Genomic DNA, 27548 nt, shown 5'->3' with positions numbered 1-27548 from the left:
ATGTACAGCAGTTAGTTTGCAGTGCAGCAAGTGGTGGATATATCATCTAGAGCACCCCACCTGACTTGTAGACTGAATCCAAGCTGAAATCTGGTATCAGGAACAAAATATTTTCGAAGCTGAATCCCAAAGAACTAAAATAATTTTGTTTTAACTATGTCTGGATAATTAGAGATAAAGCTGAGCATCGACAAAGTGCTCCATCAACAATGATTGCTTTTAAGTCAAGGTGCAGCCTCGCTGTCCCTGTGTCTCTTTACATCCAATTAATAACAGGTTCCATGTGGTGTTGTATAATCAATAAATAATTATATCCATCTCATATCTGCTAGTGTAATTACCATTCAGTAGACAAATAAGGTCACGTTGTATGCTTTAGACACTGTGGCTTTGAGCAAAAGACAGGAGGAAGAGCTGGTGGTAGCAGAGCTGAAGATGTTAAAGTTTTCTCTGGGCAGGACCAGGATGGATAGGATCAAGGTAGGATAGAACAGGATAAGGTTAGAGAGACCAGGCTGAGGTGGTTTGGGCACGTTCAGAGGAGGGATGGTGAATATATCTGCTGAAGGAAGCTGAGGTTAGAGCTGGCAGGCAGGAGGTCTAGGGGAAGACCAACGGAGGAGGTTTATAGTGAAGGAGGACATGAAGGTGCGATGGAGGAGGATGCAGAAGACAGGGCGAGATGGAAGGAGATGATTTGCTGTGGCGAGCCCCTGAAGGGAAAAGCTGAAAGAAGGTCAGATCGGGTTTCTTCACAGCACTACAGAAGGTTGCTTTTTGACACAAGACGGTGGGAAGAGGGTGTTCTTCTTCCAGCACCGATGCCGTATGTAACATTAGAAGCAACAGGGTTTATGGAAGACACCAGCTGCAATGGTTTGGTACTGCCACATTAATTATCATGACACAAGGTGATTAAGTTGTTTGCAATAATCATACAAAGGTATTACTATAAAGTAGCAAAGAATTAATGATCCTTTAAAACACATCTTGTATTCACCAGAATGCTGAACGACTCCAACCCAGTTTGCTTCACTATTCTCGCCGTCCTCGTCACACATTTGACTGCAGCGGCACACAAGTGACAGAGGGGACTCTGAAATGATGCCAGGGTACGGAGATGAATGTTTTCTGCCTCTGCACATGGCCGGATCTGTCTTGCTTTAGCCCCTCTTACATCATGGCACGTGCCCCGGGGCTTTCTCTCTGCAGAGCAGGCGTTCCGTATTTAGAGCCTGATTTATACACAAACACACGCACCACGAGGGAAGGCGCAACGAGCGTTCTTTTCCCCCGCCGCAATTGCCAGCAATATAATCATCTTCCTACACTTAAATGTGCCTTTAAAGGATAGCATTCAGATATGAAAGGCGAAAAAAAAAAGGACCCTCATGAAAGCGAACCTTCATTTCAAAGGCACAAGTGGAAGGGAAAAAAAAAAAAGACGGAAGCATGATTTAAAATATTCTGGACCAATCGATTTTAATATAATAACTAAAACCAGATTTTTCATTTTTAATCTCCTGCCTTTTCTTCCCCCTTATCGAGGCTTGCAAGGTTTTCTCCGGAACTGAATCGACACCCCGCGGATTCTGCGTACACCGAGGAGGAACCCACTTGTAAATAAAAAATGCACTGTGGGAAGAGAAACAAAACAAAAAATAACTTACATTTCTGCTTTTCTCCTCTTCTCCGCCTTTGTTCCCAGGTTGTTAGAGAGCTCCTTGCTCAACGCAGAAGTGAAGGAGGGAGAGATTCTGCCTCCTACCATTCAGAGGTTGATGAAAGGATACAACAAGTACCTCAGGCCCTTCTTTGACAGTAAGGAAACTGCCGACACATGCAGCCACGAAAATGACAGAACACTTGGGGGAAATGTGTGTTTGACAGAGAGCGACAGGGGATCGTATTGCTGTTTTGTGCTCGCGTGTCCCTTCTGAGTCATAAACGCTGACATGCATACGTTCAAATGCACTTTAATTTATGTGTGAAATAGGTGTGCTCTGTTGCTTTGGGTGTAATAATAAAAAAAAGAGTGTCAGCGTTTCTACGAGGGCCGTATAGAAATGCAGAATTTACTTATAGTCCTGCATCTGTATAAAACCAAAAAAAGAAGAAAAGAAACAATATTGTCAGTTGTCTAATCCAGATTAGGGCTGCTAATACGTCTTGTGGTTCGGATTCCAATTTCCACCAGGCGACTCGTTTTCTTGCGACAGCGAATCGACGTCTATCTCGGTGGATGCTTTCCCGAAGAACAGCGTTATGTCACTCCCCGCAAATCCCCCCCACTACCGTTATTGTTCTGAGCTCTGAGAATCCGTCACAATGAGATTACGGTTTGTTTGCTCGGTGTTTGATCTGTAATAACACCTTGGACTTTACCACGGCGAGCGCTGTTCAGCGTAATCACCAGCCCTCCCGCCTGGGGATGCGAGTTTGGCAGGCGGCGATGGTAAAAACCACTGATGAACAAGTATTCACACACCCACGTGCGCGCGTTTGCATCACTAGCCATGCGAGAACATCCGCTGATATTATTATAAGTCCTTTACACCACGGGGAAAGAAAAAAAAAGAAGCTTTAGTCAATGTTTCACCCCACACAAAAGACATTTTTGATGCAAGTTGCACCAGATATCCTCAGACTCAGAAAAAAAAAATGTTTAAAGAATGCCAGCTGACTTGACATTTCAGACTTTTTAAATAGATAAATCCACCTACTCAAAACCAAATCAGCATTTCTAGCACACCGTTAATGAAAAAGGAATAATTTGGGATAATGCACTTATTCGCTTTCTCGCCTGGAGTCAGATGAGTGGAGACCGTTCTCTATATTCTTTCTTTTCAACTTCACAAACGTCTGCTTACAGCAGGCACACACACAATCAGCCGCAACATTAAAACCACTGACAGGACAAGTGAATAACATTGACCATCTTGTGACAATTCAACGTTCTACTGGGAAACTTTTGGACCTGGCATTCATTGGTGTGGATGTTACTTAGACATGTAGCACCCACCTAGACCAGACCAGGCACCCCCACCTCATAACAATGACACAAAAACAACTCAAAACAACTTTAGGAACGACTCAAAAAAACATGAAGAACAGCACAAGGTGTTGACCTGGCCTCAGAAGGCCCATGTCCATTCTCTGATGAGCCACAACAGTTTTGGAGGCACAAGGGAGACCTACACAATATTAGGAAGGTGGTCATAATGTTAAGCCTGATCGGTGTACATTGGCACATACGGTACAGTATCCGCAATACAACAGCAGGCAAACTAATATATCTCCCAGAAGGGAAGATTGATAAGTGATAGGGAAGAAGAATGGGGAGATGAAAAGCAATGTGGAAGAGCAGCAAAGTTACTGCTCCTTGATGATGAATCAGGGAGAACCAATTCCCTAAAGGAGGTTCACACTGACAGGCAGCGGCTGTTGCAGAGATGTGGGGGTCTTTTAGCATTTTTTAATAAGCTCTCCTTCTATAATCTTTCCTTATACAACCCTATACTTCATTATGCAACTATATGCGTCCCCATAATACCCGGTTTTGTCATGTTAACATTCACACTCATCACAGAGTCAAACACTAAAGTATGTGTATTATATTTATAGGGATTTTATGTGCAAACATGCATTATTATTCCTACTAACCGATCCTTATTCTTCGTTCCTAGATGGTCCTGTGACGGTGGGCATGAGCTTGGACATAGCTAGCATTGACACCATCTCAGAGATCAACATGGTGAGACTACCACTTCGCTCATTTTGCTCATAAATGATAGAATAATGACGATCTTACTTCCCGTGATGTCGAGCTGGCTCGGTGGGGAGGTTGTACTCGGAGCTTGCTGCCACACAGCTCAGAAAAAACTGATTACGTAGTCGCACATGATGTAACAGCAGGACTTACAGAGTGTACGACCTGCACGGAGAATATGTTCAGCGTTAGAAAAACCAGAACAGACCTGCTGACTTAAGGCAATGCAGTGGATTACCGTTGCTTTAGGGACACAGGCTTCAGGACCTGATGGCATAAAACCCACCAATGCAAAAAAAAAAAAAAAAGAAAGAAAGAAAAGAAAAGCAGCAAGCTGACAAATGAAATACAAATACGCAGAGGCCTGTTGTGCAAAACTTGACTCGTCTGTCAGCATATTATTGACACGCTTGTTAAAAAAGTCTATCCGATCTGATGTGACCTCTGGGTTCCAATCCTGCAGGACTACACCGCCACCATATTCCTCCGCCAGCGCTGGACTGATGAGCGCTTGGTGTTCGAGGGCAACAAGAGCCTGAGCCTGGACGGCCGGCTGGTGGAGCTCCTCTGGGTGCCCGACACCTTCATCGTCGACTCCAAGAAGTCCTTCCTCCACGACATCACCGTGGAGAACAGGCTGATCCGCATCTTCCCCAACGGGACCGTCCTTTATGCGCTGAGGTGGGCTAAAGAATGAAGACTCTTTTTTTATTTTTTTAGGCCAGGGAATGGAGGAGAAATTGGCCGAGGGTGGACGCGTGGGTTGACATTGTATGATTGCAAAGCAGAGGGTTGTGACAGTTCTATTACTCTGGCACTGGCTCGTCTGTTACGCGTTGATAGCGCCGTGGGCTAACCTATGTCCCGCTAGGATCTGTGAAACAGATATTGCGCCGCGTGCAAGGCTTAACACCTGCCAAGCGCTGAGCAAGCTCCCGAAACGTGCGGCGCCTTGGCATTTTGATTAGATAGGCCGAGCGGGCAGGTTATAGACCGTCCCGGTGAGTTCATGCGTTCAGCTCTTTTAAGCCTGCGATGATAGGATTTGCACATCCTACTGTTTTTATGTCATTCGCCTCGGCTCATCTATGGATTGTCTAAGAGGCGGTGCAGGTTTGAATGCAGTGTTTCTGTGCCTTTACTTTTTTTTTTGTAGTTATCCAACTATAAAGTGCTGGTTGCGCAATTGTGGGTGTCACGTTGCACATGCAGTACACTGGGTTGCGTGTCCAGGCTTCAGTTCAGTCTGACCTCATAGCTTTATACACTATTAACATCATTAAGATATTGCATTGATCTTCTCACACTGGAACTAACATGTGAACATGCTTATTAGGATTTCATTCCTATTTTTGTTTTTTAACAAGTGCATGACATTGTCATGTGCGGTATGACTCATTTGTTGATTTCTTTTTCTGAATGTGTCTGTGTGTGCGCCTTCACGGCCCAGTCTCCACGGACCTCTGCCTCGATACAGTAGAGCACGGAGAACTTCATGCTCCCCGTGCTTTACTGTCAGAGGAAGCGCGGAGGAGGGTGGCGCTTCAGAGCAGTCAGAGAGCGGGAGTTGTGAGAGTAGAGACGAGCCAAAAAAATAAAAAAATAAAAAATGAAAAGATAGTCGAGCAGAGAGAGGCATGGTCACCTCGGGGGAATTGGAGCTGTAAAAAAAAAAAAAAAAAGCACAGAGGGGAAGTGAGGAAATGTGAGGTGCTGAAGGAAAACGACAGCTGTGGTAAATGTTTCAGAGCTGTGCTGTGGGGGGGTACACAAGAAATCACAGAGGTAATAGCGGTCAAAGGCTGAGCAATTAAAGAGGGAAGGAGATAAAAATATAACAAAGATAGAAATCGCAACTAAGACTGGAGGTACCAATTAGCCAAAGGCTTGTGGTAAATTGTTGGGAAGGTCAAGGTGCATGGCAGGCTGATACCCAGTATGCACACTTCGGACAAGTTCGGTATTGCCGTACAGACTCTGGAGGACGACAGGACGGCAGGACACAGAACACAGTCTACTTGATGACGCCCAACTCCTCCATAAAACTGGTTTCTGGACTTAATTTGTTGAATGTGTACTTTGAATTGGGACAGTAGTTGGGAAACCACTGATGATCTTTCCCAAGTCCTCAAGAACACATAACCGCCCATAGGCTCTCTGTGGGTTAACCTACAGCTCATTAGCGCTTAGAAAGTTCAGCAAGATACATTTTATACACCACTGTCTCATCCATTGGGCAGTAATCAGCTGACTATGCTGAAATGAACAGAACTTCTAAGAAATAGTCCTATAATTTGATTTATGCATCAAAAAGACAAACTTAAAATCTTGGCAGAAAGAAGCTTAAAGTAACTGTAACTCTTGGGTTGTTTTCATTCTTTGTCCCTTTCAAGCCCCTTGCAAGCGAATGATTTTTGCACAAATGGGAGCGCTCCAAATGAATTCAAACCCCTCCGGAGGGAACAGAATGGAGAGTTTCCAGGTTCACTTGGACTTTTCCCATGCTGTTGCATGCCCACTGGTAACGACAGAAAGCCTGGTGGATGTAGCAGCTTGGTTCAAGAAAGACTGCTACTGCACTTTATCAGATATGGAACGAAGAACACATCAAACAGGCACTGTCTACAAAGTTAGGTTTTAATCCTATATTCAGCACATTTAAAAGCGAGGGGCTTCGTTGGGAGCGTACTTCTCAAACTATGTCAGAAGTACTTTAGCACAGTGGAAACAGTCAGAACTTTACCATGAAAGACATGCATTGTACTGTATTGCACTAACTGCATTCTCATCAGTCTCTTTTTTGTGCTTAGCTGTGATGTCTGTGGGCTAATATACCACAAGACGAGTACAGCAGCAGCAATCTGATCCCAAGCTACACATACAGTAATTCAGACCAGCGAAGGGCTGCAAGTTTGAACTGTGTGAACCCAACAAGAACTGAGGTTACATGTGAAAATAACCTTAAGCGTGAAGAGAAGGAATACAACCAAAACTGCACTCTCTTCAGCACTGAATCAACCAATAGAAGGCCTCCAGAGGTGGTGACACTTCCATGACTCAATGCTCGCCAGAGGAAAGCTTATGGAAGATGCTATATTTCCTTTACAGCCATGTAGACTGTGGCTATTATCCATAAACTTTGTCTGGAGCCTATCCCAGCTGTCATTGGATGAGAGATGGGATTACACCCTGGACAGGTCTCCAGTCTATCACAGGGCTAACACAGAGAGACAGACAACCATTCACACTCACACCTACGGTCAATTTAGAATCACCAATGACCCTAACGAGCATGTCTTTGGACGGTGGGAGGAAGCTGGAGTACCCGGTGCGTTCGAACCCAGAACCTTCATCCTGTGAGGCTGAATCAACTGCATGTTTAGTGGAATTATGAACAGAACACAAGGGTTGATGCTTTGGATTGTTCTAGTTTATTTCAGTGTATTTATTGATGTATTTCAGACTCACGAGGATGCTCTAATTCCACAGCAACAGCATGCCAGCTTGTGTCTGCATTCATTCCTCATCCACCATGTCGCAAACGTTTTCATGTTGCAAGTGTGGAGAACTGGGACGTGCTATTTCTCCATCCACCTGTCACTGTGAATTTAGCAGAGCGTGGAACCAGCGTCTCTGATCATCTCTCCTGACTGGATTCAGAAATAAGATTCTAAGAATATTTTAAAAGTGGGCGCAAGCTTTGAGGCGCAGGACCAGGGTATGCTTGCAGTGAGATGCTTCATGTGTAGTGGCTCAGGTTTACAGCATAGCAGCAATGTGAAGAAAATACTTATAACACCAGACCATCTGATTCAACAAAAGCAAATAACACCTATTACGGGTATTTCATGAAATATCCCTTTATGAAAACCAACCATATTTTATTTTATTCTTCTAGGATTACCACCACCGTGGCTTGCAACATGGATCTGACCAAGTATCCCATGGACAAGCAGACCTGCACGCTACAACTGGAGAGCTGTAAGGACACCTCACACTTAGTTGATAAAGAAAATGTGAACTGTGCTGCTTGAGGCTGTGACAGAGAGTTGGTGGGTGTTTGTGATTTCGAGTAAATCTGATCAAACTGAGGGATCACTTTCTCTCATCTCCTACACTGTTGCTGTGTACGTGCTTGTGTCTGCGTGCCTGTACCACAGAAGGCACAGACCAGGGCACCGGTCATGATGGAATATCCTCCAGTGTATGTTTGTCTGTGATAAAGGATTTGATTACCGTCGTAAATACAAAAATGATCAGCCTCTTGAAGGAATAGTTCAACAGTTTGGGTAATATGCCTAGGTACTTCTTGCCCACACTTATATGAGAAAATCAGTATCACTCCAACAGTTGCTTCATTCAGCTTCAGTGAGTCCTTGTCTCCATCTGCCTACACTCAATAACTCATAATGAATGTTCTGGGAACCTCTGACCCATAATTCAGGATTTTGTATCAGACACTTTAGCACCAATTACAGCTTCTTTCAGAGGTTTTGCACACCTGGACTTGGGCTCTTTGTCTCATTCTTCTTTCTCAAACTTTGTCAGACTTAGACTACCAGACTTAGGTAGACTTTATTGATCCACAAGGGAAATTGTGTTCACAGTAGCTCAGTTGCACTTAAAAAAACACTCTTGAAAAATAGGTGTAAGAAAGTTAAAAAATAGAAATTAATAAAAATGAAATAAATAAAATACAATAGTATAAGGAAAAAGTGGGCTCTGAGGATTTGTTGTCCGTGGACAGAACCAAAGCAAGTAGAGCTCCCCCTGGTGTCTGGCTGCAGTATAGGTCATAAGCTCCACCCCCTCGAAAATACACGTAAAATCTTTTTTTTTTTCAAATATGGTTTCTGTTATTTTAGGTAGCTAATATAATGGTGGTGCATGTTCAAGTGTCAATTTTTAGATAAGTTTAGTTTCAGTTAGTTATTTGACGCTATAGATATAGGTTGTGACGTCATGGCGACCACCAGTTGCCATGCCAACCGTTCCATAAAGCGGTCCCATGGGGTGGTGAGAGTTGTAAGAAAAATAAGTACCATTTCCTTGTAACTGTTGGAGGTAGAGCAGAGCCTAGTATTAATTAAACGAAAACGCAAGTGAGTCTGGTGGAAACGTGGGCGGGTCATCGATATCACAGCTCCACGTGGCTCCACTCTCGGACCGTACTTCGCAGACTCTGGCTCCAAAGTCGCAAAATGCCGCAGCCCGTATCCCTGGGAAAGTAGCATCAGTTTAGCCGATGCAAGGAAGTGGGGATGCATTGTCCATATTTATATACAGTCTATGGTTTATAGCCTGGTAAAACAAAACAAAACAACAGTTTGGGACTCTATATGTAATTACAGCAACTGTAGAGGAATACATTTTTACAACATTTAAATTATGTCAAAGCTTAAAGTTAATGATAAATAACCACTTTGAGTGACAGGTGGGTGCCCTCACAGGTTGGTAGTTGTCTGCCAAGGTGTCACCCTCCTCCTCCGCTTACTTATGCATCACCTCTTTGCCCGTTTTCTAATTAGACACGAGTCAGTCGGAGTAGTCACAGCCAAGATAGTGCTGAGCTACGAAAAGGACCAGTTTGTCTAATCATGATATATTTTCATTGGTTTGGAAATGCATTGGCAGTGGGGTTTTTTTTTTTTTTAATTAGAACACATTATTATTAAATTACATGACAAGATGGATTTACTTTATTTTTTTTGGCTGTGCAGGAGATGGTAGGCAGAAAAAGGCTCCCCTCCCCTTCTCCTCTCTATCTTCCCTCGCTCATCTTGCTTTCCTGCTCGCTTTTGCGCCACGCTGTTGCGTGACAGCCAGCCAGGCTAAGCTACGTCTGATCCCTGCCACAAGCGCAACCGGGGACCTCAGCGCCAAATAAAACATTTAGCCTGAGCTCCGGTGGTACTTAGCAGACAAAAAGACATCTGGAGGTTAACGTTAGGTAACTGAGACGGTGATGGATCCTTCCGACATTTCAGTAATTCCAGGCGAAATATCTGCATCTTCTCTCCCCCCCTCCTCTCTCTGTCTGTCTCTGTTTTTCCAACCTCTTCTTCAGTCTCTCTCTCTTGCTCTGTCACTTCATGGAGATGTATAGCCAAGGATTTATCTCTCCTAATGCTGAGCCAAAAGTGGCTCCCCCTGCACAGGAGCGAGCTTTAGAGAAAGTGTCACTGTGGGAGTGTGTGGGGAATTCATATCTGGATCGCGCTGCAATATTTAGCTGGTTCCGACGGCGGAAAAAAGTCAGAGGACAGCGGCATTCTTTTGTGATCTTCGCTTTAATTTAATTTGGCCCGTGATCCTTTTTGTGTGAACTCCCATAGTGTTGATGTGATTACTCGCTATCGAGGGGGGCCACGGGGCAGGCTGAGTGCATATCCCCATGTAACTCTTTCCATGCTGTTGCTCAGCTCGTCGCTGCCCATCTGCGTCTCTAATTTGTACAGTAACGTCGGGGCTTTAGGTCGGGAAAATAATGAGGTCTTCCGCCGAGATGGAGAGTCACAATGAGAGAGAAAACGCTGCATTTATAGGACCTTTCAGCATCAAAGTCACCACTGGCCTTCATTAGAGAACTTTGCTCCCAGTGTCATGGCTCTGGTCGATATAACATCAACCCTTGTATGTTAAAACGGGATGAGCAATAGGAAATTAATGAGCGTTTCATGTACTGTGCAGCTTCATTAGAGAGGTGTATTCCAGCTTCAGCCGACAGCGTCTCCCTGCACTTTTCTTATTCTCTTGCTCCCTCTGCAGATAAATAAGGAAAATACAGCTAAACCGTGGTAATCCCATCCTTGTGTCCACGCCGCTTCTTACATTGCCACACTGCTCTGTCGAAAGATGCCAATGCACTTAATCGCGGCGCCTTTGTCCAAGTTAATTTTGCATTCTCTCTTGTTCCAAGTTTTATTTGGGTTATCTGGGTTCTCTAGGGCCCAGTGCATCATGCATGATTAAGCTGTTATGTCATGAGGCAAAAGTTAAGCTCTTCACCATGACTCTTTTGTCTTCCCTCTTTGAAGAAATGCCCAATAGCAATTCCTGTTGGATCCCTCTGTGTCAAAATAGTGAATAACAGGATATTACAATCCACATATTACATTACATGAGACGAGTCGGGCTGTTGTAGTTGCATGCCATGCTAAATTCATGTGTTGTTCTGTGTAGATCTTATACATACGCTTACCGGGGGTAATCTTAAGCTATGGCTTTTGGAAGGTGTTCTCACATTCTCTTTGATTCTTGCCAAAATCTCTCTCTTGTGTTGATGTTTAGCATCACGGGGAATTTACCACCCACTACGGGTTGCAATCCCAAACAACTCAGCTGTAACAGGATCAGACCATAACGGAGCTTTAGCAATTATCAGTCCCAGCTGTTCCCACCACTGCCACTTTGGTTTAGTAACAGAAACACTACACACGCCGATCAGGCATAACATTATGACCTTCCTAACCTTCCTAACATTGTGAAGGTCTCCAAAACAGTTGGGACTCATCAGAGAATGGACATGGGCCTTCTGAGGGTGTCCTGTGGTGTCTGGCAACAGAATGCTGTTAGTGAGGGGTCTTTGAGGGGAGGGGCCTCTGTGGATCATCCCACAGATACTTGATCAGTTTAGGATCTAGTGAGTTTGGAGGCCAGGTCAACACCTTGTGCTTTTTTTTTTTGAGTGTTCCTAAAGCGTTTTTGCTGCATCCTGCTGGGGGTGGCTGCTGCCATCAAGGAGTGACATTGCTATGGGGTGGGGGGCACCTGGTCTGGTCTAGGTGGGTGCCTCATGTCTAAGTAACATCCAAATGAATGAATGCCAGGTCCAAAAATTTCACAGCAGAACACTGAATTGTCACAAGATGGTCGAAGTTATTTACATCTCCTGTCAGTGGTCATAATGTTGTGGCTAATCAGAGTACATTGAGTCTATATCTTCATCTTTATAGCAGTAATGTGCTGGCCATATTCCTAACAGCATGTGTCGGTCATTCAGGAGTATTACTGCTCAGTCTTTATTGCACCATTGAACACCGCTGAGCCACAAACTGTTCCAGAGTAAGGAAACGCAACATGCTGTGTGTTAATGTACTCTATAATGCTGACATATTATTGCCCAATAAAGTTTAATGGAAGGCATGTAAGCACAGTTGCCAATGTCTTCTTTAAAGAGACATGGATCTTTGTTTGTATTCATTTGAAGATTCTCTCTACGCTCTCTCCATAGCCATTTTTAGCTCGTGTAAACCAATGGAGTCACTGAAAGCAAACACAAATGACGGCTGACGTTTAATTAAAAAGAATTGGGTGATAATTCTGTCACGTTACATGCGTACCCGTTGTTGTTGTTCATACAGTAAAACTGATTGATGCAGCACTGATCAATTTCCTGCTTTTCTTCCTTCTCCTGCAGGGGGCTACAACATCAACGACGTTATGTTCTACTGGACCAGAGGAAATGAGTCCGTCAGCGGTTTAGACACTCTCCAGCTGGCTCAGTACACCGTAGAAGACCACTACACATCCGTCTCAGAGGCCATTTACGAAACCGGTGACAGTGACGTTCAGAACAACTGTTTAATGTTGCTGCCAGCTCCTTATTAATGTTTAAACCACAGCGTTGAATCGTTAAATACTGTGAAATTAGCCCTGTCTTCGCTGATTAGATTCTGGCAGCCACAAGCAGACTGATATACAATTTGTTCCTCCTTTCAAAGGTCATTATCCCAAGCTGGTCTTCCACTTTGAGCTGAAGAGGAGCATTCTGTACTTCATCCTGGAGACCTACGTCCCCTCGAGCCTGCTGGTGGTTCTCTCGTGGGTTTCCTTCTGGATTTCCCTGTCCTCTGTTCCAGCACGGATTTGTATAGGTATGGAAAGTAGAAGTAAAATATATATGTGAAATATATATTTTCAGCACATGAAACCTTACCCACAGTCATGGGTAAAAGTAAGTGCATCCTGTGTAAATAATTGGACACGCCAACAATTGATTGATTCATCTTCAAAAGTAACTTCTTGTTGCAACTGCTTGCTGAAAGCTGACACATATTTGAGGGTTTTGTTGAATGCATTGCTTGTTTCCAGCCCCCAACGTCATTGAATTGGATTGAAATCTCTGCTTTGTTTCTTGGCTTGGTCAGTTCTTTTTTGTAATTCTTTGGAGGATTCTTCTAGTTTCACATAACACCCTGATTCTTTTTTGTTAGTATGAGGTTCTTCCCCTCAAAAGCTGTCTTTTCAGTCTTTGATTCAGCTGTCCAGAGGGCATTATTCCAAAAGATCTAACCCCTTCACCTACGTGTGGTAGTTTTGCTCTTATCAACTCCTTGGGCTGAAAAAGCTTTTTCCTGGCAGGCCTCCAGTGCAGCTTCAGTTTGTACAATTTCTCTCTGTGACTGTAGACACATCTTTTTACATCAACAGTTACAAGTGTTACTCACGGATGATGTTAAGTCTTGTAACACGCTATGTGGATGTCATTATGGAGCTTGTGTCAATTAACACTGAGATTAAAAATACCCCTGTGGACAATTGGTAAGTCCCACAACCATTTGTCACAATCAAATTCAACTCGACACCGTGATAATGATTATGAGATGATGTACAACCACATAAAGTCCGTCCAAACTACTTAATTGCCCAAGCAGATTTTTGCCGTTGGCTTTATTAACTCCCAACGGAGCGACTCCAGACCAGGCCAGGTGATTTTCTAATAAGGCAAAACGTTATTTGAAATAGTTTGGAGAGCTCTTTTAAATTTTGGCATCATGGCACCATACATTTTAATAGCAAAGACAGCACCAACGAACGTCAGAGGTTTCTATGAGGATTAAAGATAAGTACTTTTTTAGAAGACTGTAACATGTGTTGGTCGTTGCAGCTGCTGGATACTGATGTGACAAATGTGGCCTACATTTTACCATAAGTATTCGTCTGGTTTTATATTGACATAAGAGGCCTTTGTTCCATTTTAGGGAGCAGAAGTGTTAATTTAGGATGATTTGAGGGTGAAGAGAGCATCTCTGTCACTGGTGGTGTCTCGTGGGAACATCCAAACATAGATATTCTAGAGATTAGGTCCACCACTCCTTCTTGTAGTAATTTCAACTCAGAATTAACTACAAGTTATTCCACATCTTGGCATAGCGGATGTAAAGGGACGTTTTGATGGGGTTAATGTCAACCCTAACTCAAACCCTAACCCACCAACCAAATGAATAGAGGACATAGAAAAACATTATGGTGCAGCTACAGATTCAGTGGATCTTAGGGTTTTGCTTTTATCAACATGGTTACTTGATTCAAGTCTTTAACCCAAAGTCTTTAATCAAGAATCCTTTCTTGACCCGTGTCTTTGTGCCAGGAGTGACCACGGTACTGACCATGACCACTCTGATGATGGGAGCCCGGACCTCGCTGCCCAACGCCAACTGCTTCATCAAGGCAATTGACGTCTACTTGGGAATCTGTTTTAGCTTCATCTTTGGAGCGCTCATTGAGTACGCCGTGGCCCACTTCTGCACCCTCACTCATGCTGACGCACACATGCTCATGGTGAGAAACCTCCCGGATGTACTACGTCACTGTTAACTGTTGTGGTCACAGTTATTGTGTTCATCGTGTTGGTCGCTGTCATCATTTTTAAATCATCATCATCATCATCATCATCATGTCATCAAGAGCACTGTGGGGTGAGTTGAACAAGTGCTGCAAGTTCTTAGATTTAGATTTGTCATGCTTGTGCTTCCATTCAAACCTTGCTCTTCCTTTGCCTCTCGCTCCCTTGCAGTATGGCCACCACATGCACGATTTCGACGATGAAATGAACGGCATCCTCACCACCATCGCCACTCACTCCAAACGGGCCAAGAGACGCAAGGAGGCCACCGCAACTCCTCCCTCAGCCCCCGACTCGACAGAACTCGCTGTCAGACCTTCCAGCCCCACGGGCAGTGAGACTAAGCCCGAGGCGTCACCTCCAGAGCCCACCAACTGGTGCCTCACCGTTCTGGCCACCCTCCGCAAAATCCTCGGCTCTATAAGCTGCTGTCATATAGAGAACCCACACCACATAGACAACTACTCCAGAGTCACCTTCCCTCTGTCTTTTGTCATGGTCAACCTACTCTACTGGACATATTACCTGTACTTTTAGCATTTGCTGGAGTGCAGCATGTGTCCCGGAAGGTGTGAGACAGAGAGTGTATGTAGACCAGAGGTGTATGTTACTGTATGTATGTACAGTCCGTGTTATTTTGGTGTGTTCTGAGATGAGTGTGTGTAATTTCTACGTTTGGATTCGTGAGCAAAGTAGCATACTCATATAGGGTTGTTTTCAGTGGAAAAGTGAACCTTATGATTGCAGCTCCATTTTAATATGTGCTCGAACAAAGTCATAGAATTCAATTTCATTCAGACCCGACCCCGACCATGTGAGATTTGATAAATTCTGATACTATTAAGCTGAAACAAAGATAAAAATGGCCACTGCATCTGTCTCGTCGCAGCGTATTCATTTTAAGATGGAGGTGCAATTTAAGGCTTTGTGAAAGAATTTGCCGGCACTTTTGAGTGAGTGGAAATTGCCATTTAACTTTGATTCTACATTGTGAAGGACTGATCACTGACATGTTACGACTTCATCTTCCATCTCTGCCCTGCAGGTACAGCTTTTAGAGTGAAATGGGAAAAATAACGGCTAGCAGAAGAGGGTTGGAAAAGACAGATGAGGGAGGTGGGTCTTCAAAACTATAAGCCAGACTCCAGAGGAAGATCAGTTCTGCTCGCTGTTTGAAATCTCTCTTGTCTTGAGTGTCCTTCTGTGAGTTATCTTTAATTTTCACGTTGCGCACAGACTTATACAAATTCCATTTATAAGCTTGTGATTATATAACCAAGCTAACCTGCCATAGCAGACTCAAGTCTGGTAACGTGACATTTCATTATGGTGTTGACAGAGATAAAATAGCTCTACATGCTACTGGATAGTCCTGCAACCAATCAGAGCCATTTCATTGCAAACTAATTCCACCCTATGATGCTTAGATGACATGTATGACTACATCTCTGCTGTTACTCTTCTAGTCCACCGCCACACAAAGCCCCACCCAAACGATCTGATTGACCCGGTAGATCTTTTCCGGAGCATAACCAGTTCCCAAAGGACAGGTTCCAGACCAACTTTCCGCCTTTAAGTAGGAGTAGTTGGTCTGTCTACCAGGCTGTAATCAAGCACTTTACTTGATGCGGAATAGGTTGTTGTTTGCTCCTACAGCACATCTTCTCCTTCAGAGGTGTCTGGCAGCAGTAGTGCACCTTTTCAGTGCATTAACCTAAAGTTAAATCAAACTGAGCAAGTTGTTCATACGTGATTTCCTGATTGTCAACTGTTTGCAAGCACGTAGTGTTGAAGGCATGTCAGAACTTTGTCTTGATTGCCCTGTGAACACAAACCAAACCAGGTTGTATATAATACAACAGTGCAACATACTTTATCAATTTCCTCCTGAATTGGAACAAAACAAAGGTGTGAGAGTACCCTAAACATGTTCCTTAAAGAAAGACTTAGTGAAAAGTGAAAAAGGCTGTTTTTCTTGTTGGTTCCACTAGCTTTGAAGCAAGAACTAGCCAGTTAGCTTGTGGTTCAAGAGCATCCTCTACAACACTTGTATCAAGATAAGTACCATTAGAAAAACAAACACAACCTGACGTAAAATAAAAAAATAAAAATAGACCTTTTAGAGAAGGATATATAAATAAAAATGGGTTGAATTTTAATAATTTATCAAATTATTGATTCTGTTTGATCTTGCAGTTTATATGATCATTTATAGATATCTCTATTTATCTTATTAGTTAATTTAATATGGAACTCTTGGTTCTCCGTATTACCCGGACAGGCATAATGCACAAGACAGGCGTGGATAAATAGGTCGGCGACACCTGGAACGACAGATATCATATTATAGTAATATATATACTTAATGCAATATTCTCTCTTTATGGCCTGCTGGTTGTGTTTCTCACTGTGCTTCTGTAACGCATAAAGCACTAGACAGACCTTGATGTGCTAGACATTGTAGAGTGATTTGAATATGAATGAAACGGCCAAAGCGGTTTCAAGAGGATGTCGTCACCGGCGAATTATTTGAATCCTCAGATACGGTTTGCTCGAGATAAAACTCCTCCTCCTCCTCTGTTCTTTTAAGCCGTCGCCACCTCCTGCTTTGTGAGTGTTTCAGTTCAGGTGATAACAGTGCACCCGCTGCCAGTGATGTGAACCAAAGAACCAAAGAATTTAATTTTGCCGTTCCTCTTGGTTTCAACTTCAGTTCCGGGGGGATTTTATTTTATTTTTTTAAGTGCATCTTCAAGTGTTGATGTCATGTTTGTTATTCATAGGAGAACTCTGAAACAGCATGCCGTCAGTGAGCAGGTGAACATGACACTTCGTATTCCAGATAGGCGACAGGATTCAGTTGAGGTGCATGTTTATTTATTGCCGTGTTCAGTATTGCCGTGACATACTCTCACTCGTTCGAGTGAACGCAGAACGAAACAGTCCGTTTAGCTGCAACGCAAGTCTCGGAGGTTCCATTTTGAAGTGCAACCCTTCGATGTTAATGACAAGCCAATATAAACTTATGTTCTACTAACTCTTAACCTCTTTATGTTTCTATTTTAGCTGCATCGCTTCTCATGTTTGAATCTGTTTTTGAAACCATCGACTAGCAACACCTGCTGATTGCTCTCGTTGCCTGATACTAATAGAAAAGTAGGATTTTCTTCAGTTTACCTTCTTCCTGCATGATTATCAAGTGTTTCTTCTTCTTCTTCTTCTTTGTTCGAATTTGGTTTAACATCATCGTAAAAATGCTATGCTGAAGCTTTTGTAACTAGGATCAGATCTACGTTTTGTTTTTTTGTTCTTTTGATTTTGGGTCTCACCTGAATCCGGAAGGCGGGATGCTCAAACTCCTATCCTCCTTTCAGTTTTTTTTTTTTTTTTTACAACTTTAGAAAAAGAATGAGTGACAGTGTTCATCTGCCTCGAACAGATCTGGGTCTTCTGTTTGGAAATCCGCGAGCGCTGACCCGTTGAAAAGGTTAACGCGATAAAACACAGACTGACGGGTTTTATACAACACAGCACCAGGGTCCTGGTTTTGATAGTAATCTACTCGGTGAAGAGTGCAAGGGATGAATGCCAATACGGAGCCAAAGAGCAACTACTAAAGCTTCCTGTCTGGGTGGAGAAGCCGTCGTTGCTCCAAAGCATCTTGGATGGCTCCAAATACCCATGAAAGGCGTGAACAATATGAGCACCATTGCCAAGGCTTATTTTTTGGAGCTATACTTTTCAGCCACTTTTGGGAACAGATAAATATAAATAAAAAAGCAGAAATGGCTACCGTTGGACTGCCCTTTCTTTACCTTTTTTTGGGACGTGTTAGTTAACGCTTCCACATGACGCTGGACACCGACCTCGTCAACGTGGGACATCTTCATGTGAAATGTATTTATATACACTAGTACCATGCTAATATAAAGGCATCCGTTTGCTTAACCTGTTGTAAATAAATAGTAACACTATGCATGTTTATTTGGTGTATGAATATGAATGATAGCAATAAAAAGAGGTTTAACGTGTGCATTGGTGACGCTCTCTACACCTTTTTTCTTTTTTTCATGCCGTTATCGGGGACCTTAGTGCATAAAGCTGTCATCACAATTTAGCAAAGTTGAAAATTGGATCGTTTAAATTAGGAGAGAATTGGGCCGGAGCAGCAAGCCTCCAGACATGTATATACGGTATGTGGGAGTTTGCAGATGGTCGGGCAGCAGGGCCCCAGTGAGGTGGTGGTTGGGGGGGTGGGGGATGAGGGTTGGAGGGTGAGTCTTAATTCCCGGCAGCTCTATTAGCTCTGAGTCAGCGGAATACCGAGTCAGAAGATCTGAGATCCACACACACACACACACACACACACACACACACTTTTACTTTTAATGGGTGAGTTCCGTAAGAAGGTTTCCTTTAAAGATGTTCGGGGCCACTTTGCTCTTTGCCGGGTTTCCAAGTGGAAGCAACGATAACAGAATTCTTTAAATGATTTTATTACCCAGAAGCAGTGGAATTTGGGTAAACTTTGAAATTAATTCCTTTTTATGGAGGTGATGAAAAAAAGAACCCACTTTTTTTTTTTTTTTTTTTTTTTTTTGCTTTTTGCAGCTGGCTCCAGCTCTGGAAGTTCTGCACTATATGTAGTTGCTTGTGTTTTTAGTTTGTCTTGTTGAATAAAACCAGGAATAAAAGAGGAATGTGTCTGAAAACAAAATTATTCCAACTTTATGGGCAACAGTGTTACACGCAATTTGGAGTTTTCTGCATTCATTATATTGTAACTGCATTTGCCACCACAATAAATCAATACAAATCTGTTAATGCACCCAAAATGTACAAATTTACACAATACATAAATGTCATATAAGCACCGGCTATGCATAACATTATGACCACCTGCCTCCAAAACTGTTGGGACTCATCAGGGAATGGACGTGGGCCCCCTTGAGATTGTCCTGTGGTGTCTGGCAACAGAATGTTGTTAGTAGGGGGATCCTCTGTGGATCATCCCACAGACACTTGATCAGTTTGGGATCTAGTGAATTTGGAGGCCAGGTCAACACCTTGTGCTGTTCTTCATGTTTTTTTTTAGTTGTTCCTAAAGTATTTTTGTGTGTGTGCCTGTGTCAGGCTGCATCCTGCTGGGGATGGCTGCTGCCATCAAGGAGTGTCATTGCTATGGGCTGGGGGTGCCTGGTCTGGTCTAGGTGGGTGCTACATGTCCACATGAATGAATGCCAGGTCCAAACAGTTTCCCAGCAGAACACTGAATTGTCACAAGATGGTCAGTGTTATTTACTTCTCCTGAGGTTTTAATGCTATGCCTGATCGGTGTATTTGCTTCAGTGGATGAATAAAAATTGTAAGGATCAGACAAACTGACAGCGTAACCTTGAGCCAAAGCCATGGGAACGTAAATAACGGTGCTGTAGTGTTCATAATCCTCACACTATAAATCCTGACCCTCGGTTGAATCAGTCGCCTCTGAATCCAGAAATCCCTTTAAAAAAAGATTACTAGGTTGCATGTGGCTCATATCAAAGGTGCAGGTTTTTGCCTCCTCCTCAAGGTGTATGTTTTATGTTCGTTTCTTTGATCACAAATGGCCTGTCTGATGATGAGACGCCCTTTAAGTTTTTTTTTTTCTCTTTTTTTTTGTTCATCATGCCCTCTCAAGATGTGCAGCACTGTTCTCGGCGGCCCTAACGTCTTTGATGATTGAACGGCTGACAAAATCATAACTCTTGATAGTATCCACATCGGGGGAATCTTGCAATTTTCTGAAATAACACAAAACAGCGAAAGGCCTGAGACAGCCTACGTCTAACAGTCATTAGACAAAAATAGCAGCGCAGATAAAACTGATTGGTTTTGAACTGAGCTGTGGCCCCGAAGATCAAAATCTGATCCAATCAAGCTCAACATGCCTCCTCTGCTCTACTGTACTCATCCGCCGGGTCTGGAGTCATCACCACGGTATACTGCACTTCTCCGGAAAATCACTTCTGACATTTCGCCTGCTCATTTGGTTCGATTTTACAGCTTCTGTGCACGCTTTGTGGAAAAAGAAGCTGTTTCATATCATTTCGGGTCCCTTTCATCGCTGAGGTTTTGAACGCGGCGGAGATGTCTGCACATTTAGGTCTAAACATAACACCAAGAACATAAAACATGAAGTCACATTAAGCTTGCATTTTCAAATAACCCTCAAAAGATAAATCCATACGCTATTAGAGGACACACCAGAGCCTGCGGGAAGGAAATCAATACTTACTATCAAAGACACACAAAAGATAGTTGGTAGTTCTGTGAGAAGATACTGGAAATCACCATCTAACTGAAAAAAAAAAAGTCTTTGAAATGATCTAGTGTTTTCTTTTGTTTGCATGACTTTGTAAAATTGTTGTTTTTGCATTTGTTAATTAATCTGATGATCAGTCATTCACCTAGCTACATGCACCACAATGCATGATGCATGCAAAAAGGCTGGATAACAGCTTTTTATAGTGAGTATAGATAGCCGCCTAAGAACTTGACAAAATGCACACACAAAAATGCAACAAATGCAAGAATATAATTCAACACAATACTCTTTTTTTTCATTTCTTCTATTTTAAAACACGTGGAGGACAAAACTGAAGATGTTAACGCAATGAAATAATACACATGGAAGTCTGACGTTAATAAAACCAGCGTATTTTGCATGCTTCGATTGCCTTGATGACAGATTTGGGCAATATACTAGCTTTCATGAGGATGTCTAAAAGGTGAGCCTGGTTTAAAGTCAATAATTGGTGTAATACTTTTAACACTATCATTTGTGAGAGATATTGGGAGATATATTCCATATTTACTTGAAGGTGAGTCAATCTGGAAAAGACCAAGGGTTGGTTTGGGGTGAGGTGAACCACAGGGTTTAGGAAAAGCAGCCAACAAGGGCTCAGAAGAAACACATGGAAAACCATCCAGGTCACAAGCTCATGAAGCTGGTTGGAAATTAAAAGTGGAATCTGTAAATAGTTAAAATATAGAAAAGAAAAAAAAATGTTAGCACTATGACTGAATGGAGACCTTTCCACTAACCAAAACGTGTCGGACTACACTTGTTCCAAGTATAGTCTTAACCTTTCTACAATTTCTTTTCCTACTTCACGCACCTTGATGGAGGGTGAAGTCGTACCAGAAACTGATAATATTTCTACTGCACCCTGCCTCTCGTTCAGTGTCAGCTGGGAGAGATCAGTCTCAGAGGTTGAATTTACATCGCCATTCGCAGGTGGAACATGACAGCTGTGACTGTGACACCCAACTCCAGATATTTACGTCACTCGTACGTTTGCTGTAATCTTTTTAAATAGATCCAGGTTTCTGGCGCTTGTGTCTATCTGAGGATTAAGCATTTGATCTTTTGATTTGATAGCAGATGGAATGAAATGATTTCGGAGGTGGGATTTCAGGAGTTTTGCATCAGGGAACTAATCAGTGTTAAAAAAAAAAAAAAAGATTCATAAAATACTGTGTCTTATGACTCACACTTGCAAATACAGGCTGGAATCCTACAACAATCCCAGTTAACCACCAGCTGCCTCTTTTTTTACACATCTCACAGCATCGTGGCTGCATGGCTCTCTGAAATATCGGTTACATCAGTGTAAAAAACTGATAAGATGAGTCATATTGCGGAGCCCGTTGCCCTCCCTGCAGGCTCCCAATCTGGTCTGAAGGAGCGCAGAAGGGGGGAAAGTTAGCGTCAAAACAGATCTCAGGGTGGCAGGTTCGAGGGTCTACCTATACGTGAGCGTGGAAAGTCACAAAGGAGTGCCCCGGTGGAAAAAGTCACAAAGGAATGCGCAGTAATGTATGCAGTCCTTATTATTATTATTTTTCCTCACAGTCCGTGGCACATCAATAGTGGTGCAATCAAACGGACAGCAGCGGGAGGGAGAGGCCGAGAGTAATTACAATCTAGCCGAGCAGATAAATGTCTAAAGTCATTGAGATTACCGGAAAAGAATTGATGAGACCTTTAGGAATGCATGCAGGGGATTGATTTCAGGGATTTCTACTGTATGCACCTCCCAATAAGAATATCTGAGGCCTCCTATGTTGCCCACTTCTTTTATTTGTGCAACATTTTAAAAAACGGCTGCATTCAGCATTGGAGAGTCAAAAGAGGTGACGTGCCCATAGCCATCTAAATCTGTGAAGAGTCTTTTAACCTTGGAACAGCAGCACGCTCTCCTCCTGACAGCAGCCAGCGCGCTCGGCGTCGGCACAAGATGGCAGTGTGGAATCACTTTTCACAGTCGGGTCCACTGCAGTGAAAATCAGCTGCACCGTGCAACAAAGCGTAATGAGCTCCACTCACATGTTGAAGCACTGAGAAATCAGCTGTTATCAGAATTTATTGACAACTCCTTCCCTCCCTCCCACCCCCTCCAGACCCCCACATCCTTTCCTTTGCAGCGTTCTAAGCCGATTACGTGTGTCCTGTTCGGGCTGTTGTTTAATTTCAGTGCTGCTGTCCTCGGGGAGCAGCAGGTTACAGCCACAGGAAGAGACATGGCGCTCATTAAACCGAGGTTCAGCTTGGGTGACGGAACGCTTTAAGTGAATTATAAAGCCGGCATCGGGACTGCGGCCTTAATAACAAACTTAATGAATTGATAAGATTGATTGATTGGTCTTTTTCTTAACGGGCAGTGCTGCTGTTGACTCATGTCCACGCGGGGGATATTTACTTATGAGAAAGATAAGGCTTCCTCTCATTAATGAAGCCATCATAAGTCAAATCAGCATAATAGGCATTCTCACCGGTTTAATTGCTGATTGCTGTGCAGCAGTAATCACACTCGTGTTGTCTCGTGCAGCCCTTTGCCTTTTTGCTCTGGATCACCTGCGGCTCAGAACCATTTATATGTCAATGTGTGTGCAATTTGACGCTATTTGCCGTGTTTTCATAAAACGGGAATGCATCTGCATATTTAATGAGACATCAGTGCAAAAAGGGGAGGAAGGGATAAACTTTGTGCAACCCTTTGCAGATTTCCTCTTTAATGATTACGTTTTACAACAGTGCCATTGACATCCCTCCTATCTGTGTTAGTCATTCTATACTCTATGCATATTTAATGTTCGTGCTATTTTTCTTGACGGAGAAGTAAGACCTGGTGGATTTTATTGACACAACCAACAGCAATGGAGTTCTTTTCTTTTAGAGGGAGTTGTGAAACCAGCTTAGAGGTGCATTAATGCCACCAACTGGACTGGAGTGTGAAAGAAGCGTGTAAACAATAACAACAAAAAACCGTTAAATCTAAATTAGTCTCTTTTCAAAATGTAATGATTCTACCAGGGCCTGATCTCAGTTTTGTTGCCTTATAGACTCTCCTTGCTGTTATTAGCTGGAAGAGCCTATTAAGATGGGACCAGGACCGCACGAATCACAGTATTCACGCAAGCGCAACACCGAATTAACACACAACAAACATTTACATGGACAAAGATTCCTTTAGGTTCATCAGTAACACAAATATTCAACATCACTGCGCAAATCCGTACTCGTTATGTTTCTACTGCACCCCTCTGTAGTGGAATGGTTCGTTCCGGGAGCTTTAAAGCAGGTGATTGGCTTTGTCTTCCCTTTTTGCCATGTGCAGAGGAGACAACCAGGAAGTGGTGAGTACTGACATCTTGATTAGCTGAGCTTGTAGTGGGCCGACTTTTTTGTGAAACTTTCAAAAGAGAATGCATTTAGGCTAACAAACAAAATGCTAGTCAGCTGATTAGAACTTTTTTTTTTAAACTGCTGACATAATGTAGCTCTGTACGTTTTGCTGTAACCAGATGTGCAGTATAACAAAATGGCTGCATCCACCGAGACTTGTCCACGTCTCTAACTGATCGGACAATCTCAAATTCCCCTTCCCTTTGCCTCCTACACACCGTCTAGTCAGACATCCTCTCTCTTTTCTGTTTTGCAGTGATTTCTGTAGAACAGCATCTCAAAACTCAGACACTCTTTTTCCAGTCTATTGTAAAAGTAAGTAAACTATAAAAACAACAACAATTGACTAGCCAGAAACCGGCATTTTAGCAGCGTAACGGTAAAAACGGTGCCGATACACCAGCGCACAAGTGTAAATGCTCACAACACCACAGGCCACTTGCGTTGGCTGGGGAGTCGGCTCTCTAAATCTTGTGTGGGTGTATAAACCAAGCTAAAGATTTTTTTTCCTCTCTCTGACAGGATATCATTTCCTCTAACTGTAACGGAGGGCTCCGAAGTAACAAATCAATACATGTATAAATATAAATTTCACTCAAACGCTTTACCAATCGACCATGAAACGATACAGTACCATATAAGGAGAAGGGACGTGGTTTCTATTAGTCATCAACTGTACCAGGTTATTTAATGCATTAAAGTGTATTCAGGTTAATTTGCTACCACTGTGCCTCTCAATATGCTTTTGCTCTTTTGATATTAGGAAACACGTGTTTGACAATGAAGCAGAATGACAAGGTGAACAGTAACGGTACAAAAAGTAATGTTTTTAAAAAAAAATCTTTATTCACGTAAACTGCAGGTCATGGAGTAGAAGTGGAAAGAATTCAAAGGTGGAGTAGTACCTGCAAACTGCTTCCTGCCACTGCACTTGAACTAAAAATAACTTTACCCACGTCTCATGGCCCTTTCGGTGTCAATCAGATCTCCTTGTAATTTGCAAATTTGCACCATTGGGGCCATTACCCTGCAGATTGAATTTCAATCAAACCTTTTACACACTAGCCATTTAGCTCACTGTGCTTAACACACTCCGGTTTTTCATAATGTAAGGTACTTGCACCAAGCTACTGCTCTTCAAGCTGGGTCGGAGGACTTTTGTAAGCTTCTTGAAGGGCTTTCAAGGTATGTAAACACTGTACAACGGAAGTTTGGGATGATGAATTTAAAAACCCTTAAACAAGGTTAGATTAGATAAAAAGAAACTTGGGCAACCTTTTAAGGGCCATATGGGGCTGTGTTTTAACCACGGGAAACTTTTGAAATTAGACATATTGGCTTAGTGACTCAATGGATTTCAGTCAATCAGTGATTTTATTATTATGCTGTTGTGGGTTTTGTGGTAGAAAGTCTTGTGCACAAAATATTTTGGTGTGGTAACCTCGGCCTTAAGTTGTGACCACTGAGGCTTGGCAACTGTTGGCATCATAGCCTAGTATCTCCACTTCCTCCCACTGTGAAAAGAGAAAAGTGAGCTTATATTTCCAGGGATATGGGCGGCGCCATCTTCCAGAGTCAAGCAGCGTTATCGATGACCGGCCGTGAGTACACATCAGGAAGATATTAACTACCTAAAATGACAGAAGCCATCTGACGTATGTAAATGCTATGCCGTATACTTTACTGTTTTAGTTCAGGCCCCCAAGTCCCACCCACTAACACTGAAGGGGCAGGGCTTATGACCTATACTGCAGCTAGCCACCAGGGGGAGCTCCAAATGCTCAGCCTTCACTTTGTGGAGTTGTCCTGGGGTCCACTTTTATACAGTCTATGGCTGTCCTCTAGAAAACGACCAGGGTAACAGTAGGCGAGTTAACACCTTCATGTGGGAAGGTAGTACCAAAAATCACCAAAAATGTCCATTCTTCATTAGGTGGCAGCTTTTATGTAGCCTTTCCTGCTGTGACATGTCAAAATTTCCTCTGTGCACCTGCACTGAACATGAATATAACAGGATTCCTCAACACACTCTATAAAGATATTTGACGCTAACGTTTTCTGTGAATTTCCTCCGTTCAAAGTGTTAAACCTGAAGCGGCAGCGAGACCCGTTTTCATGACTGCAGCCAAAACCTTCAGTACAACACATTAAGACTTGTCATGGCAGAAAAAGCACAGGTGTAACTAACAAAATTAATAATCACTTGGTTACATCAGTGAGTCCCAGAGAGCTTTGCCACTGAGCCAGCGTACACAACTGATGCAGTTCTGAATGTTGGGAACACCTGTGTTTTTCCTGCAGGAAAGCCGCAACATCTGCTTTGAAAAAGGCAAATCAGCTAACAAGAGCTCATGTCATTTGGAGAAGCCTAGTCTTATGTTGACACCTTGGTAAACTATTCAAATATATTTGGGTTCATAATTTTTTTAATTCCATTCTGGTGCATTATTTTGACCTCATTCCAAAAACTCCCTCTACTAATTTGTTTGTTTCCCACAATCAGCCAAAAATGACTTAATAAGGTGTCTTTAATCAGACATCTGGCAGCTACAAAACGAATGACGAATGACGAAACAAAAAGTAGTCCAACTGGAAGCAAATGTATCTTCATAGAAGCAGCGACTTGTCACAAATTGAAATTGAAACTACTTCTTGTTTTCTCGAAACAAGTCTCATAATCAGATCCATTTGATGCTTGACAAGATCTTTTTCCATCTTCAATGGAGAAAAATAAGGTGTAATCATCATAAAATGAGATGTCATGACTTTCTTGAATTTCTAGCCTAAGGGAGCCAAAGCTCAAATACCACTAGGATTAGGATGATTGTCCCATGTGGAGAGGTGCTAAAACTGCTAAAACAGGACAGTGACGAAGTATGAACACAAACTGTGAGAGCGTCTTAAGAGATCCGATTAGTGAAGTGAAAATGGCAGAACCATGGGAGTTGCTAAAGGTGCAATGATGGAAGGCCTGAACACTAGGGGTTGTGAAGATGGTGCGTACGTAAGAGTTCATATGAATTACAAGGATGTGAATACCAGAGTAGGGGGTCAGAGGACATTATATGCAAGTTCACGAGTTGCGTTTGCTGCCGTTTTCAGAAATGATGGAGAATGGAACCGGTGTTTGTAATTTTATCATTGCTTATCTGAGGAAAATGTTGACATTCCCAATGGTGTCATCTTTTCATTATCCCTTTGGATTTCCTATGTTACAGGTACTTTCACACCTGGTTTGTTGTTCCAATACTGGCAAACGTATCCCCCTGCCAGGTTGCTCCTTTCGGGCTGTGAACACAGCAATGGCAATCCGTTACGGAACAAATAACCCGAGCTGAGACTGATTAGTTTACTGCGAGAACACACCTTTTTACCATGGGCCGATACGACTAGGTCGTTGTGTACCTCCAGAGCGTGTCTTC

The 27548-nt window shown here is 42.9% G+C and overlaps 1 protein-coding gene across 1 annotated transcript in view; it reads left to right on the top strand.

Annotated features, from left to right (window-relative positions):
- LOC311500140 (gamma-aminobutyric acid receptor subunit pi) overlaps positions 1-16507 on the top strand; it is a gene marked incomplete at its 5' end in the record, with an annotated part of 37706 nt that extends 21199 nt beyond the window's left edge. The window contains 8 exons of the mRNA XM_084561357.1: positions 1709-1821; positions 3687-3754; positions 4233-4450; positions 7668-7750; positions 12189-12326; positions 12493-12645; positions 14142-14332; positions 14568-16507. Of these exons, the coding sequence (XP_084417483.1) occupies positions 1709-1821; positions 3687-3754; positions 4233-4450; positions 7668-7750; positions 12189-12326; positions 12493-12645; positions 14142-14332; positions 14568-14933 (1330 nt within the window). The 3' untranslated portion in view covers positions 14934-16507. The remainder of the gene's footprint in view (positions 1-1708; positions 1822-3686; positions 3755-4232; positions 4451-7667; positions 7751-12188; positions 12327-12492; positions 12646-14141; positions 14333-14567) is intronic.
- Positions 16508-27548: the final 11041 nt, after the last annotated feature.

Source organism: Chelon labrosus, assembly GCF_963514085.1.
Source record: "Chelon labrosus genome assembly, chromosome: 15".
NCBI classification, from domain to species: domain Eukaryota; kingdom Metazoa; phylum Chordata; class Actinopteri; order Mugiliformes; family Mugilidae; genus Chelon; species Chelon labrosus.
Note: the sequence above shows the minus strand (reverse complement) of the source record. Positions and strands in the feature narration are given on the sequence as shown.